Consider the following 17,589-nt stretch of genomic DNA (forward strand, 5'->3'; position numbering starts at 1 on the left):
GTTTAGTGTGGTGGTGAAAGCAGTGGTAGGGCTGTTCAGTGTAGAGGAAGGTGGGGAAAAGAACCCGGCAATGAGGGATAGAATCATTCATTCAACAAATATTTATTAAAGATCTACTAAGTGCCACAAATTGTGCTAGGTACTGTAAACGTAAAAGGTGAGGAACACAGCTATGAAACTTACCGACACCTTCAGCAGGGAAGACAGATATCGAATAACTGTGATGAGTAATACAAAAAGTACAGGGTGCAGTGGAAACATAAAGCATAGAGTTCTAACTCAGTCCAGGGATCAGGTAAAATGTCCCTGAAGTAGGAGAGACTGAAGTATGAGTAGGAGTTAGCCAGTATGGCTGGGGAGAGGAGGGTGGAAGTAGGAAGGAGAGAGGACACCTGGGAGAGGAGGGAGGAAGTAGGAAGGAGAGAGGACACCTGTCTAACAGGCAAAGGCACATTGGTGACAGACAGTAATGTACCTTTGAGAAGCTGAGTGAAATTCAGCATGACTGGCACATGGAACGTTAAGAACAGCATCAAAAATGATATGGAAGACGTGGGCCAGATGGTAGTCATTTTTTTTTTTTTTAAGACTTTAATCTCTACACCCAACATGGGCCCTGAACTCACAACTCTGAGATCAAGAGTCGAATGCTCCTCCGACTGAGCCAGCCAGGTGCCCCAATGATAGAGTCTTTTAAAAACATTGTAAGGGCAACGGGAAGCCACTGAAAGATTTTAAGAAAGGCAGTAATTGGATCAGACTTGCATTTTTCAAAGATCATTTGGCTACAGTATAAAAAATAGATCCAAAGGGAAGAGTCCAAGAAACAGGAAGATTGTTAAAATTAGAATAAACAATCTAGGCAAGAGATAAACTTGCATAATTGCAGGAGCTGAGGAAAAGGGAATGGAATGAAGATATTTAGGAGGCAGAATTACTAGGACAAGCTGACTGATGGGAAAAGGAAAGGGCAGAGCGAGGAAGAAATAAGAGTCCGTGACAACACCCAAGTTTCTGCCTCTGGCAATAAGACTAATTAGCATTCATCGATGATAACAATAGGGTGAGACATTAGGATGGGAAGATACGAATATGCTGAATTTGAAGTATTGATGGACCATCCAAGAATGGTCTAGTAAGCCTATCGGTCTGAAGCTCCAAAGAAAATGGGGCCTAGCATTGATCCCTGAAGAACATCAACATTTAAGAGAGGGATAAAGGCATTGGTAACTGACAAGATAAGTGAGAAAAAGCAAAGAGGCAGGATAGTACGTGACCATGGAAACTGACAGTAAGACCACTTGGAGAAAACTGGAAATGGTCAATAATAATATATGTTGAAACTTCTGATTTTATACACGTATCAGCTGATTTAATCTTCACAACTCTACAAAGAAGAGATTTAGTATTACCTATTTTTTACAGATAAGGAAATTAAGGTTAATTAATCTGAAAAAGTTACACAGCTAAAAATAGATCAGATATAAATTCAGATATGATAGATTTAAGAACCTGAGCTCTTATTCACAATCTATATTCTCTACAGGAGTGATCTTTAATGTGTTATGAAAAAATGTGTGCTTAATCTCATTCTTCTAAATTTCTTTATATTTTATTATATATATAATATATACACACACACATAATTTATAAGTAAACAGATTAGAGTGTTCCAACTTACATTTAACCTGTTCTACTTCAAGAAACCCAATGAAAACCTCAATTTTAACCTTAAGGCAATTTGATTACAAGGAAGAAAACAAAAACACTCAATTATACAACTGTTCACATATCTGAGATTTAAAATGATTTGCGCATAAATCGTGTAGGAAATAAACATTTGACGAATTGAACTTTAATAACAGATTTATCATTTCAAACAAATTAACAGTAACTTTATCAAAAAGAAACCATGGGAAGACATCTGAAAGCAAATGTTTTGCTTCTCATATACCATGTTTCAACTTCTCTATAAGTGCTTCATTGTCATCCAACTTCAATTCATTGACTTTATCTATCAGTCCTTCAATGTCGCCCATGCCTACAAGACCCCCCCAAAAAAAAAAGAAAAATTAACAATAGTATATGCTGCTTTACATTATACAAAATACATGCACAGAGATAATACTCCTGTGGGATCACAGGTAAGATATTCCATTCCTACTATACTTTTCAGGTGAGAAAACCGAAACTCGAGATGTTAAGTGACAAAGCAGGGACTCCAGCCCAGGGTTTTATTCCCAATTCCATGCTCTCTAATTCTATTACCTGGTACAAAAAGTTTTACTGCCATTCCCCCTGCTATTACCACAACTACATATTTTTGTATTGTGCTCTAAAACTTTTCCAAAGAACTTTCCATCTAATAGCTCATTCTACCACTCTAACCACAAGAAGCAGAAAAACCATCATCCTTATTTTTTACAGGTGAGGAAGATAAATCATAAAAGGTAATGATTTTCCTGAACTAGTCAATGAGAGGGCGAGATTAAAGTCCTAATCTGTTTTAAATATCCCTGCTGTTTTCTTGGAGATTTTTCTATATCCCCACCACTGCACATACCAAGAAGCTTGCTGATGAAAGGCTGTGTTTTGAAAGGTTCAAAGTCATCTATGTGTTCCCCTGTACCAATGAAAATAATTGGACTTTTTGTGGCAGCAACTCTGCAAAGAAAAAGATAACATGAAATAATCTCAAAAAGGCAAACAAATTTCAAAGCAGATTTCAAAGTAATTAGACAAAGGTACATAGTTCCAAGTTTCTTTTCACTTGTTAAAACAGAACTATTATCAGAAAGATTCCAAAATTCTGTTTCTGTTTAAACTTCTTTTATAGACCATATTAGGTCCAATACTGGAATTTATCTTTTTTTTTTAAATTGGAGTATATATTGGAATATATTTTCAATGATCAATAAGAAAGCCATAAATACACAGACACACAGACACACACACACACACACACACACACACAAACACATCATATAAGCCCAAGACGTAGGACAATAGCATCAATGACACTTACGCACTGAGTGCACCACCTCCTTTTGCGTGGCCATCAAGTTTTGTCACTATGACAGAGGCTACATCTACTTTATCCTTAAAAGCCTTTGCCTGGGCTTCACAAGCCTGCCCAATGGAGGCATCCATCACATAAACAATGTTATCGGGTTGCTAGAAAATTTAAATAAGAAAGATACATATTTTTACTGCTCTTAAGCAAATTTCATCATTAGAAGCTATAGAAAAATATTTATTATAAGTAATTATTCATAAAATCAATAAATATTTATTGAGGGAGTACTATGAATTAGGCACCATTTAGGTCCTGAGACAAGGAGATAAACAAGAAAATCCTTGTCCTTGTGAGACTTATATTCTAGTCAGAAGAGACAGATAATAAATGGGCAAGTAAACATTTCAGATGTACAATTAAAATGGGATAGAGAATATCAGTTTTGAGGTGTGGGAGACTTCTTTAGATAGGGCGACCACATGAGGTCTTTCCAGAGATAACATTTGAGATGAGGCCTGAATAAAGAGGAAAAAAGTTATCCAAAGATCTGGAGGAATCACATTCCAGGCAAAGGGAATACTAAAAGTAAGTCAGAGGGAAAAAGTTGAAAATTGTGCACTAAAACCAAAATGAGTAAAACAGTTGAGGTTTTTCCCTTAGTTCTGCTCAACTAGGTCAAAATAATGTCATGGCTAAAAAGAAACTTAGTAGCATTAACCATTAGCTAAAGAATTACTGCCAACTCCTCAATGGCAAAACATGGGCTCATGGGCAAAATACATTCTATAGATTATCTAGAAACTGCTTCTCTTCTCTAAATCATTTCCATCACAGTTTTAAAGAGACTAAATGATCATTAATATTTTTAAATGCTTCATTTTGAAAATCCTTCAAAATTTGTCTAAATTAAATGTCCCAATTTAATGTAAATAATTTACAGAAAGAAAATTCAGTAGAGGGGCACCTGGGTGGCTCAGTCAGTTAAGCATCTACCTTCGGCTCAGGTCGTGTTCCCAGGGTCCTGGGACTGGGCCCGAGTCAGGCTCCTTGCTCAGCTGGGAGTCTGCTTCTCCCTCTCCTTCTGCCCCTCCCCCTGCTCCTTCTCTCTCTCTCTCTCTCTCTCTCATTTCCTCTCTCTCTCAAATAAATAAAAAAAAAAATCTTAAAAAAAAAAAAGAGATCGTCCTAGTAACAGAGGCTGAATAAAGCATTTTAAAGAAATCAATAGATATTAAAAGTTAATTCTAAATTTTTATTTCTTGTTTTTTCTTATATATACAATAAGATGATTGAGAAAGGAAAATTTTTTTGATACTTACTCATGAAAATTTCATATCTAGTGTAGAGAAGATTAAGTCCTTACCAGACAAGATATACATACCGAAAATAGAAATAAATTACTTGGAATCTACCATACAGACAAAAAATAATTTATATGGATCTTAAACTCAATCAGGGGTTGTAATTAAATTAACCAAAATCCTTACAATGTTATTAAATTGAAAGTTACTTACTATAGCATTAGCAACTTGAAGCATTTCTTCAAACAAAGAGTCTTCCTGTTTATGGCGGCCACTTGTATCAACAATAATAATTTCAAAATTTTCATTTTTGAATTTCTCCACTCCTTCAGAGGCAATGATAACAGGATCCATTTCTGTATAGCTATTTAACAAGGAACAAATGATTTAATAACAACTGCAGAACAAAACTTTCAAATACTAATTTGCAATTGTTAGTGTACCTTTATTCAGAAAAAGTCATAATGATCACAATTTCAATTTAGAAGAAAAAATCTAATAAATATTAAAAACAGCAAACAAAATGATAAAAATTAAAAATAAAGATAGCAAACCACTTCCAGAGCAGCATAAAGCAATATCCAGTTTTCCAATTACAAAATTTTACGTGATTCCGCTGCATGTCTTATCTTGAATGAGTTTTATTTCCCTCAAATACTTTTTATATTTTCTTTACTAAATGAATGTTTCACACATGCTTTCCCATTTAACACCCTTTTGTAAGCATTTTATAAAACCATTAAATACTCTTGTAAAACATGACTTTTAGGCTGTATAACATTCCATCATATGGTTATACTATCATTTATTAAAGAAATGCCCTACTGTTGGTCATTTGAAGTATTTCTAATTTCTTAGTATTAAAAATACAGTCAAAATAAAGAGTTCATAATGTTGTTTCTTTGAATTGTTATAACATACTCCTACAGCTTGAAATGATGTGATAATTTAGGCTTTTGGTTTCTTTTTTGTTGATTTTGATGGGAGTTCCCTGGGCCTCCAAGATTTGGATGTCTGTTTCCTTCCCCAGATTAGGAAAGTTTTCAGCTATTATTTCCTCAAATAAATTTTCTGACCCCTTTTCTCTCTCTTCTTCTGGGACTCCTACAATATGAATGTTATTACATTTAATGGGTAAGCTTTTGGTTTCTAAAAGGAAAATGTCTTCCATAAAAGTTTAATTTCATTCCTAATATAACCACATTTTCACAATCCTCAAAAATCTTTTCAACTTGAAAATCAAGAAGTGAAATCGCATTTTAATCTGCACTGTTTTCAGAAGTGGCAACTTTTTTTTTAAGATTTTATTTATTTATTTGACAGAGAGAGACACAGAGAGAGGGAACACAAGCAGGGGGAGTGGGAGAGGGAGAAGCAGGCTTCCTGCGGAGCAAGGAGCCCAATGCGGGACTCGATCCCAGGACCCTGGGATCATGACCTGAGCCAAAGGCAGATGCTTAACAACTGAGCCACCCAGGCGCCCCAGAAGTGGCAACTTTTTATACAGATCAATGCTGTCAAATGAAAAGACGTATGTTAAAATAAGTTTTCCCCCTAAATTAACAATAATAATCAGATAGGAAGGCATTTAATAAGAAAATGTGTGAGATTTAAATGAAGAAAATTACTATAGTTAAGGACATAAATTTTTAAAGCAAAAATGACATAGAAAGTTCTCAAACTGAACAATACAAATATAGTAAAGGTGTCAGTTCTCCACTGAGTTAATTGGTTTCAATGTAGTTCTAACCAAAATTTAAGGAGATTTTGGAACTTAATAAGGAATTTTAAAATTTAATCTAGGAAAATAAGCAGGTGAGACTAGGCAAGAGAACGTTGGTAAAAAAGAGATTAGCATTACCAGATATTTTTAAATATGCTAAAAAACAATTAAAATTTATAAATGTACAAAGAAATATGATCATATACAAGTATACAATGGAATTGCAATGATGTCATAAAAAAGAATTACCTTAAACAGTATATGGTCTATTCCAGAATCATTAAGATCCCATTTTTTTATAAATGTGTTGCTGAAGTACATTTATATAGAAAAGTTGTACAAATTGTAAACTCAGTGGATTTTCACAAAGTAAACACACCCAGATCAAGAAACAACATAACCAGCACCACACTCCCTCCCAGGAGTAACCACAATCTTGTCATAAGATCCCATTTGTAATCAACTCTATAGTGGTCTACTGATATACAGTAAGATGCACTATTTTAAGGGTTCATTTTGATGAGTTTTGACAAATTTACATATAACCATTATCACAACAAAGTACAAAGCACTGTAGACTCCATTTCAATTTAAAATTACCTATCTATATCTGTGTTTTCGTTTGTAGTGACACTGAAAAAAGCACAGGTGGATGTGCTAAAAACTGGGAAGTGAAACCGTTTAGTGCTTTCACTTCTTTAAAAATTTTAAGCAATTTAAAAAAAAAAGAACAAATGATAATATAACAAACGGTCCTGTATATACCACCCCCTAAAATAGATGCCAATATGTAAATTTAACAGCAGAGATACAGTTCAAATTCTTCCTCAGTCCCACTCCCTTCAGTCTTCCCAGAGGAAACAATGATCACTAATACTTTACTCCATACATGTATTATGTTTCTTAAATTTACATGAGCAAGGAGAAATTATTTAATAAATGGTATTGAGAATACTGTTTTAAGAGGCTCTGGCTTCGGCCAATAGTTCATTATCAGCTAAATTATTTACAAATTTTGAAGCCTAAGGATACAACTGTTTATTATCACTTGATATTTTCTTATCCCTTGATTTTTAAATCTGTATTAGAAACAGTTCTTATCCTAAAAATAAAATTCCTAACATTATTCTTTAATCTACCTATTAGAAATCATAAAAAAACTAAAAGAAAAAAATTTTAAATAAAGAATATAGGGTAAGCCAAAGTTCATTAGCATTTCTGGCCAGCCAAAAAGTAGAAGGCAATGACTAACAAAACGATATCATTCATTAAATTACCTCAAATTTTAGCTTCTTTTAACTTCCTTTCTAAGAAACCAATTATATTAACAATGTTAAGAAAAATGCTATCACCTGAAAAAGTCCTAAATTCAATCTAGACTTGATTCTTTTCATTAATCATTCTAACATGTATAAACTCCTAATTGAACTACTATATCAAATGAAAGACCACAATGATGAGAATCTCTGTCTGAGATAATTATAAATTATATACTACTCTAGGATGATCAAACACAAACTTTTTAAAATTATGTATTAAAGAAATAGGTAGTATGGAATTCACCAGTGTGTTTAATCAAGGAATGCTTCAGATAGGTCTTAAAAGAAACAATAGGAATAGGGAAGTAAGTGAGAAAACATACAAGGCAGGATGATAAGTACAGGCAGATTATAAACTAAACAATGTCTACTCTGATCTATCAGGCTGGATCAGAAGAGTCATGTTATAATAATAAAAGATAGCAATTTATTAATTATACCCCCCACTTTGTTCCAGGAAGATTTAAACTTCTAAGTAAATATTAAAACGTGACCAGGTAGCATAAAATAAAAACTCAGACAAGATGAGACACATGAGGGAGTTATCAAAATAAAAACCAAAAACCTACCTTCCATAGAATGGAATTCTTGCTTTGGTAGCATTCTGTTTTAGTTGGTCAAAAGCTCCTGTAAGATAAAGAGTTAATGAGTCCTCAAACTTGAAAATAAAAATTACAGAGAACAGTTTTCAAATTTCAACACATTACCTGCTCTGAATGTGTCTGCACATATCAAACAGGTCTTCCAACCTTTCCTCTGGTAATAATATGCTAACTGGGAAAAGAACGTTTAAAAAATACAATATCAATAACCACAAATTATTATACACATAATTTTTTTTGTTTACCCTTGTTATTTAAAGATTAAAGTAAAACTGCCCGTATTCTCCTGAAAGTAGTATTATTACATTATTTTAAGTTTTTGTTTGAATTCCAGTTAGTTAACAAATAGTATTACACTAGTTCCAGGGGTACAATATAGTGATTCAACACTTCCATGCATCACCTGGTGCTCATCACAGCAAGTGCCCTTCTTAATCCCTATTTAACCCCTCCCCTACCCACCTCCCCTCTGGTAACCATCAGAGTTTGTTCTCTATAATTAAGAGTCTGTTTCTTGGTTTGTGTCTCTCTCCACCCCCCCTTTGCTCATTTTGTTTCTTAAATTCCACATATGAGTGAAATCATATGGTGTTTGTCTTCCTCTGACTTATTTCACCTAGCATAATATTCCATCCATGTCGTAGCAAATGGCAAGATTTCATTCTTTTTATGGCTGAATAATATTCCATTGTGTGTCTATGGTGTCACACACAGGCAGAGCCTGACACGGGGCTCAATCTCATGACCCTGAGATCATGCCCTGAGTGGAAATCCAGAGTCGGACACTCAACCGATTGAGCCACCCAGGTGCCCCTATTATTACATCTTGAATACAGCAAATTTGCTAAAGAGTTTAAATTCTAACTGCCATCCAGTAACATTCAAAGGATATAAAATGATCAAGCAATACATGACCATAGTGAAAAATGTTACTACTATTAATGTTAATTAAGCAAAAACAGTAACATAGCCCTCTAAGAAATAATCCTTTTCTCTTTTTTTTCTAGACTATAACATAATTGAGGCTTGTGAAACAAAATCTGGTAACAAACTTGAGGCACCCAATTCTGGAGAAAGCAATGAATTAAAAATTAGTAGAAGGATATGTAAAATGAAGATCTAGGTTATGTTGGGTGGGACACTATTAAAAGGGAGCCTTGAACCATCGGAGATAAGGTAAACTTTCCATGTTCTCTTCTCCAAAAATCATATCCTCACTTCCTTAAAGTATCGATAGGACAGTCTCTTTGGTAAAAGAAATAGCATAGTTATATAAAAGTCTACCATTCTTACAAAAATCAACCACAAGGGAGACTCTGGGATTCTTTCTTATCATACAAAAAGCTATTACAAAAACATAATAGATAATATTGAGTAACACAAAATTGTAAAGCAACAATACTAGCCTGGCTTTAACATAAAACTTGATTTATACAAACATATCTTCTCCAGGGCTTTTTTTTTAAGACTAAGTATAATTTACCTTTTTTCAATTTTGTTTTATTTATTTATTTGAGAGAGAGAGAGCATGAGAGGGGGAAGGGTCAGAGGGAGAAGCAGACTCCCCACTGAGCGGGGAGCCCTATGCGGGACTCGATCCCGGGACTCCAGGATCATGACCTGAGCTGAAGGCAGTCGCTTAACCAACTGAGCCACCCAGGTGCCCCATGTATAATTTACCTTTGAACATGTTGTTGTTTTACCACTCCCTTGCAATCCAACAAACATGATCACATTCTGTTTTCCTTTAGTGGGTGTCCATGCTTTCACTCCAGGGTCTACAAGCTAGGTACCAAAAATAAAATAAAGATAAAATCAGGTTAACATATGCTTACACCCAAAACCCCTCTCTCCACAACTTCTAAATTGTAAAAATAATTTAAAGACATTTTAGTATAAAAGGCAACAATAATCCTACCATTCTAATACAAATTTACTATTTCCCTGAGTACACACATAGTGAAATTTAAGAATATAAAATAATGCATTGCAAAGTCATAAGCAAGCCTATACTCCCAAACCAATGCAGAGAAAGGCTCTCAAGACATTTTTTTTAGAATAAGCGGGAGTGTGAACAGTGAGATCAAGTTTGAGCCAAAGGAGCAATCTACATCAGCACTGCAGAAATATAAAAATATATGTGCAGGCCGCATATGAACTTTTAAATTGCTAGTAGTGACATTAAAGAAAGTGAAAATAAGTGATATTAATTTCAATACTTTATTTAACCCAATATATTAAAATGCTATCATTTCAACATGTAATCTATATTTAAAAATTAATGAGATATTTTATATTCCCTTTTCTCATATGAGGTCTTCAAATTTGGCATCTTTTTCAAACTCATAGCACATCTCAATGTGGACTAACTACATTACAAGTGCTCAATTACTACATGGGGCTAGTAGCTGCCATATTGGGACAACACTTATCTTCATGTTGAGTTTAATAAATGCTTATGTATGAGCAAAATTACAAATCATATGTGAAAGATTTTCCAGGTCAGTCAGATGTCAAATCCTCCAATGCCAAACACCTACTGTTCTATGAAGCTTTTATATTTAGAGGGCTAGTAAAAAATAATCACCAATTTCATGAGTCAGTGGGAAATTAAGGTTCATATATGGATAGCCCCCAAAATGACAAGCATGAGGACTTTTTAAAGTTCATTTTAAAAAACAATTCCTTTGCAAGTCAGTTGTTTAGAGCTGGAAGCATGTATCTCCATAATTACAGTTAATGCCCTAGATCGGAAACTAGCAAACTCTGTGTGAATAAAGTTTTTATGGAACATCACCAAGCCCATTCATTTACTGTTTTGTGCTACAACAGCAGAGCAGGGTAGCTGTGACAGAAATCATATGGCCCACAGGCCTAAACTATCTAGTCCTTAAGAGAAAGTTTGCAAAGCCCATGTGAGACAATACCATAAAGATCACATAGTCCGTATTATACCTGAATTTCAAGGAAAGCCATGTGGTAACAAAGGAAGGAAAAGAGAACACATTTTGTTATCTCTTTTCCAGGCACAGGCCTAGCCTTAAGGAAACTTCTGAAATAGTCACAATCTATCTTAAACGTAAATCCACTCTCCCTCCTCCTAGATCTTTTCAGACACTCATACTGCCCTATATTCACCTCCGGTCTCCATATCTCACAGCAGAAGCACTCACCTCTCTATGAACCTAAATTTGGAACATATGCATTTTAGTGACTAATTATTTTATAAATCTAACTTCTATTCCTCCTGCGCCCTAGAACAGCAGTACTTTTCAGTGTCAGGACTCCTTTATAATTATAGTAGTTTTTAAGATGAGTTGCAATGTAGAATCTGAAACCATATAAACTTCATACTCCATTACATTAAAATCTGTTATTCTACCTTGCACTTTGAATGTATCTTATGCTGGTGCATGATTTTATAACATCATATATTAGTCACTGACACATTTCACTACACAACATCAAAAAAAATTATTATATCATTACTGATCTCATCAGAAATGTACTGGGATCTTGTCAAACTCATGGTGGAGATACAAGTTTTTAGTTTTCACTGGAAAGCTCAATTTTACCACTGGTCACAATATTGTTACTTATTCGCCTTAAAGTGACAGGCTCACTTTACTTGAAAATCTTAATTCAAGTCTGAATTACCACAGATTATCTGTCTGTTGTTAGTTGACATAAAAATGGTGTTTTATGAAAGCAGCTAGTTCAGCTTGCAATCAAATAATCACACATGTACCTTCCTCAAGCCAACCATCAAATTTCAGTATGCAGCAAAAGAGCTTTCTGTATACTTCCCATTTCATCCTACAAAATCGTACAAAGATGTGTATACTCAGGAGTTAAGATTTAATACAACTAATAACTTCTACTGCTCCATCAAGGGCATTCTTAAATAAGGCTTTTTCCACCCCCTGCAAGTGTGTAGTAGTAAAGAGTACAATGACTACTAGTATAGTTTGGTACTACTGCCTTGATTCATGCTAGGGAATTTTACCCACCATTGCTTTTGCACTACTGCTGCAAATATCAAACAATAAAAAAGGCAAATAATGTCTTAGTATTATTATGAAAAGTTTTGACCTTGCTTTGTAATATCACTGCTCTAGACAATAAACTTCTGAGTATAGGGTCCAGTCTAAATTATCTCTATCAGCAGCATCTGACATATTGCCTAGAATAAATTAGGTACTCAATAAATACTTCTTAACAAAGCAGTTAATGCACCAGAATTGCCTACAGATGCCAAACCCTAAAAACAGAAATTTTCACTCACCCTGCACTGACCCCAGGAGACAGATGAAAAGCAAACTGGAAATAACGTGAGGAGTCTTACAAGGAGTTTGGAGATCAGACCTGTGTCTGCCACTAACTAGCTGTCTCATTTTTCTCAACTGCAAACTGAGAAGTAGGACTGGAAAATTCTCTGACCTCTTTTAGGTCTGAATTTCTTTTTTTTATTAATTAGTCTACAAGACTACATGGAATGATATAACCATCTGAGATACTAGACTTTTGCAAAGTACCAATCCAGCTCTGCTGAAACCAAAGGAGTAAATGAAACTATTCACACAATAAATGGAAAAAAACTAGAAGACCACTAGCAGACATCTGTTCCTCTAAAAAAATTTTTTTTAGTTCCTTCCTTTTTTCCCCCCTACCATTGGACCCATACATATTTTTTAAAGCTCTAAGATTTTCACCATAATTTTCATGACCATAGCAGCAGTATCAGTTCTAAGGCGATACAAGGCAATAGGCTATATTTACTACTTGCAAAATAAAATCTAGGCAAGAGTCAGGATATTTGGTCTTTTCAAAGGGAATTCTGGACACAATGAACAGTTCAGAAAAGAACACTTCTCAAGAGTGACTTTCCATACAAAAGTAGGACCTTCAATAGGCAAAACCTGATATTAAAGAGGATAAACTCAAGAGAGGCCCTTCCATCAATTAATCTGTAGGGAAGTTTTACTTTTTGTAACCTGGCTTTGGGAATTTTTGCAGGAACACTACTAGCCTTTCATATCTATACTCAGAACTTTGTATTCAGAAAAGTCTATAATAAAAATAGGCCCCTTTAGAAAAGTTAATAATCCTTCAATTAATATTTTTAATAGAGATGAATATTCTATAAAAACATTAAAAAGTATTCTGAAATAGTATTCCTGTTTGCAGTGCTAATGTATTTTTATCCACTGGACTCTATGGAGAACCACAGCACAGTCCTGATATACTTTTACCTTCACAAGTTCTTTAAATACAGCGTGCTGAATCATTTTTCTTTTGTTAAGACCAGATGCCATCTCTTCAAGATCAATAGCAGATCTTCATGATGATGGTTTTTGTGGGTAGGAGAGAGAAAAGTCAGTTAAGACACTCTGAAAAAAAGTTTCTGCTCCAAAAACATGTAAAAATATTCAATCATTCACATTAATAGTCTTCTGATTAGTATGTATATAATTACTATAGACTCATAAGTCTATATCATAAAGAATTTACCATGAAATATTAGATACAAGACCGTGGTTAGTTTTTCAAGGCTTTCTTTTGAATTCATATCACTGCAAAGTATTAATTTTATTTATTTTAATTTTTTATTTTAATTTTTTTTAAGATTTTATTTATTTATTTGAGAGAGAGAGAATGAGAGATAAGAGAGCACGAGAGGGAAGAGGGCCAGAGGGAGAAGCAGACTCCCTGCCGAGCAGGGAGGCCAATGCGGGACTCGATCCCGGGACTCCAGGATCATGACCTGAGCCGAAGGCAGTCGCTTAACCAACTAAGCCACCCAGGCGCCCAGTTTTATTTATTTTTACAGCATGTATATTTTATACATTTTTACATAGAGCAGAAAGTAGGATTGCTTTCTCTAGTTCTAAATGTTTAAATGCCAGTTCTACATTTACTGCCCAGTTTAACAGTATGAAAAGGAGAAATGGCCTGAACATGACAAGGGCTAGGATTCAAACAGTTAATTGAGGTGCCTGTATTATTCTATGTGCCCTGCCCCAGTCAGTGCCTCTCCCAAAGAACACAATAACTGAGACAACACACATTACTCCTTCATTCAAATATGGACAGAAAAACCAAAAGGAGAACAAGAACGAATCCAATTCTCCAATAATGAAGGAGGCTGATTAATGTCATCTTAAGCCTGAAGAGGATAAAATGGCACCACTTTTCTATGAAGAACTGTTAAAAGGCTTTTATATTAAAATACTATACTGTGCATGATTGAATCCATCCAAATAAAGGAGTAGTAAAATGGGAAGAAATCCATAATTAAATGAAAGCCACATGTAGTTTATTCTTTGAAACATCATTATGGAAACACACTATCAATGCAATCTTGCAACATATGAGTTCTACTCTTTTCAAATGCTGTATAGCAGAAATGTTTCATGATATAGCAGACTTTTCTAGTTAGTTCTTCATCTCAGTAAACTCAATTTAGTTTGCCTGTTTTTTACCTGATTAATTTAACTTACTTAACATTTTCTCTTAGTTGCTTCACTAGTTTAATATTAACATCTGCTTCCAATAATGCTGTACATACTTCTTTCAGCATAGCATTTAATACCTGCAAATAAATAATACATAAAAATTGAACACTCCCAGTGTGTCATTTCAATCGTATAAAAACAATGGCTGATCAATCATCATATACTACCATAGCTTAATAAAAACAATACTACACTGTTAGAGAAAAAAAAAAAGTTTTTCAATTAGCCTCAGAGAGGTAATCTTAGCAAATGTCTAATCATTTTATCAAAATAAGATACTCCATTTAGTTGAAATCTTGCCATTGGCAACGATGTGGATTGAACTAGAGGGTATTATGCTAAGCGAAATAAGTCAATCAGAGAAAGGCAATTATATGATCTCACTGATACGCAGAATTTAAAAGACAAAGCAGATCATCAAGGAAGAGGAAAAAATGAAACACGAGGAAACCAGAGAGGGAGACAAACCATAAGAGACTCTTAATCTCAGGAAACAAATTGAGGGTTGCTGGAGGGGAGGGAGGTGGGAGGGATGGGGAGGCTGGGTGATGGACACTGGGGAGGGTATGTGTTGTGGTGAGCGTTGGGTGTTGTGTAAGACTGATGAATCACAGACCTTTACCCCTGAAACAAATAATACATTATATGTTAATTAAAAAAAAAAAAGAAAGATGGTCAAAAGGTACAAGCTTCCAGTTACAAAAATAAGTCATGGGGATGTAATATATATGTGGTAACTACAGTTAATAATACTCTATTATTTATTTTTGAAGTTTCTGAGAGTAAATCTTAAAAGTTCTCATCAGAAGAAAAAAAATGCATGGTGATGGATGTTAACTAGACTTACTGTGATCATTTACAATATATACAAATATCAAATCATTATGTTGTATACCTGAAACTAATATAATGTTATATATATGTCAATTAAACTTCAATAAGAAAATAAAAAGTAAATCATTCGGCACATGGAAAAAAAATTCTATGTAAGTGTAATTAATGTTAATTACTGGTAAGTAAAATGCTGTAATAATTAAAAAAAAGATATTCTATTTAGTTTTATTCAACCAAGTAGTAATTATCACAATTTTATTCCTATATTAAAGTAACCATAGTAAAGACAATATGCAAGCCAAAGAAAGTTACTACACAATTGATGTTGCCATTGAACACCTTCTGTTGCTGCTACACAACACTTTATATTCACAATATCTGCTTAACTGGACTACCAGGAAGAAAATGCAACAAAAGAAAATGACCTGGTCTGACCTAGCAGTCTTACTATTTCCACTCACAGCAGAGGAAGAAAGTTGAAAAGAAAACTATCCTCCATTAATAACTCACTATCATCACGTATTTGCTGAGTTACAAGGTACTGTGGTTAAAAGGTCATAAACTATAAAGTCTTAAAAAAAGATGAGGCTTTTGTTGCTCAGGTAAGTAAGTGTTTACACACTAAACTGTAAGCTCCATGAGGGCAGGGATTTTAGTCTGTTTTGTCACTGCTATATCCCTGGTGCCAGCAAAAAGCCTGCAAAAATGTAGGCCCTGGGGCACCTGGCTGGCTCAGTCAGTTACAGCATATGACTCCTGATCTCTGGGTTATAAGTTCAAGCCCCACACTGGGTGTAGAGATTACTCAAAAATAAAATCTTTTTTTTTTTTTTAAGATTTTATTTAGTTGAGAAAAAGAGAGAGAGAGAGCACAAGCAGGGGGAGGGGCAGAGGAGGGAGAAGCAGGCTTCCCACTGAGTAGCGAGCCCGACGACATGGGGCTCGATCCCAGGACCCTGGGATCATGACCTGAGCCAAAGGCAGACGCTTAACCCACTAAGCCACCCAGGCACCCCAAAAATAAAATCTTAAAAAAAAAAATGGGCCATGGAATATTTCTTGAATAATTCCCATCTTCAACTCACTTCATACATCCTACAGAGGCTTATCAGATCTACCTCTCATTAAAGGAGTCTGATAAAAATGGAACTGATCTTTCATTAGAGGGATTTCTTCTTGTTAATTCCCTAGCAACATAGTACTAAGAGCAGAGAAGTTGCCAATTCAAGCAACAGCTGTTACTCTACTTCCCACCAAGCTCTTCTCCCTGGCTTCTTTTTTCTCTACTATAAACATAAGCTGCATAAGGGTTACACAAAGGGGAAAACTGTTTGAACGGCTATTGTTTTATTTATTCTGAATTCCAAAGACTACACAATGATTTAAGTTATGATTTATCATTTAATAATAATTATTAGAAAAAGCCCTGGATGAGGAATTAGAAAAAAGATACTAATCCTGGCTTTTTGGATAAATATGTGGAACTGACTTTCTGTTGCTGTTAACTGAGAGCCTGCACTAGCTAAACTCAAAGATGGCCCCAAAACTATTTAATTCCATTAGCTAATTAAAGTATTGATAGCAAATTCTGCATTAGATTTTTTTTTCAGTGAGCACTGAGTAACGTACAGAACTGGTGAATCACTGTATTGTACACCTGAAACTAATATAGCACTTATATTAACTACACTGGATAAATTTTTTTTAAGTTCAAAAAAATTTTTTCTTTTCAAACCTCCAAGTTAGAAAGTACTTTTTTTTTTCTTAGAAAGAGAGGGAGAGAGAGGAGTGGGGAGGGGCAGAGGGAGAGAGAGAATCCCAAGCAGGCCCCATGCCCAGCATAGACCCTAACTTGGGGTTCGATCTCACAAACCCAACATCATGACCTGAGTGGAAATCAAGAGTCACATGCTTAACTGACTGAGCCACCCAGGTGCCCCTAGAAAGTACTTTTTATCTATTATTTCATTTGATCCTTAAAACCATCTTGTAAGGTAAATATTGTTTTCTCATTTTATACATTAAGGAATCTGAAGTTGACTTGCCCAAATTTCTATCACAAGCTACTAAGTAGGTTGCTAAACAAGGTCTTCTAAAACCAAATTCAGTACTCTCCCAATGGTGCCACAAAATATAAAGTATACTTGTGGGCTCTCATCTTCTTCAATTGATAAATCATTAAGATACAAGTTTTGAGGGGGAGAAATGACAGAATTTTTTTTTTTTGGTGGGCAGCAAAGGTTTATTGAGTGATAGCAAAGTGACAGTATAAAGCTCCC

The 17,589-nt window shown here is 34.7% G+C and overlaps 1 protein-coding gene across 1 annotated transcript in view; it reads right to left on the reverse strand.

Annotated features, from left to right (window-relative positions):
* Positions 1-17,589, reverse strand: part of SRP54 (signal recognition particle 54) — a 40,718-nt gene that overhangs the window by 12,024 nt on the left and 11,105 nt on the right. The window contains exons 3-11 of the mRNA XM_028114741.2: positions 14,462-14,553; positions 13,214-13,298; positions 9,642-9,746; positions 8,067-8,133; positions 7,929-7,986; positions 4,531-4,681; positions 3,026-3,174; positions 2,564-2,664; positions 1,955-2,041 (exon numbers count right to left, since the gene is read on the reverse strand). Of these exons, the coding sequence (XP_027970542.1) occupies positions 1,955-2,041; positions 2,564-2,664; positions 3,026-3,174; positions 4,531-4,681; positions 7,929-7,986; positions 8,067-8,133; positions 9,642-9,746; positions 13,214-13,298; positions 14,462-14,553 (895 nt within the window). The remainder of the gene's footprint in view (positions 1-1,954; positions 2,042-2,563; positions 2,665-3,025; positions 3,175-4,530; positions 4,682-7,928; positions 7,987-8,066; positions 8,134-9,641; positions 9,747-13,213; positions 13,299-14,461; positions 14,554-17,589) is intronic.

This window comes from Eumetopias jubatus, unplaced genomic scaffold, assembly GCF_037043125.1.
Source record: "Eumetopias jubatus isolate StellerSeaLion01/CBP00866 unplaced genomic scaffold, mEumJub1_p1.0 scaffold_7, whole genome shotgun sequence".
In the NCBI taxonomy this organism is placed as follows: domain Eukaryota; kingdom Metazoa; phylum Chordata; class Mammalia; order Carnivora; family Otariidae; genus Eumetopias; species Eumetopias jubatus.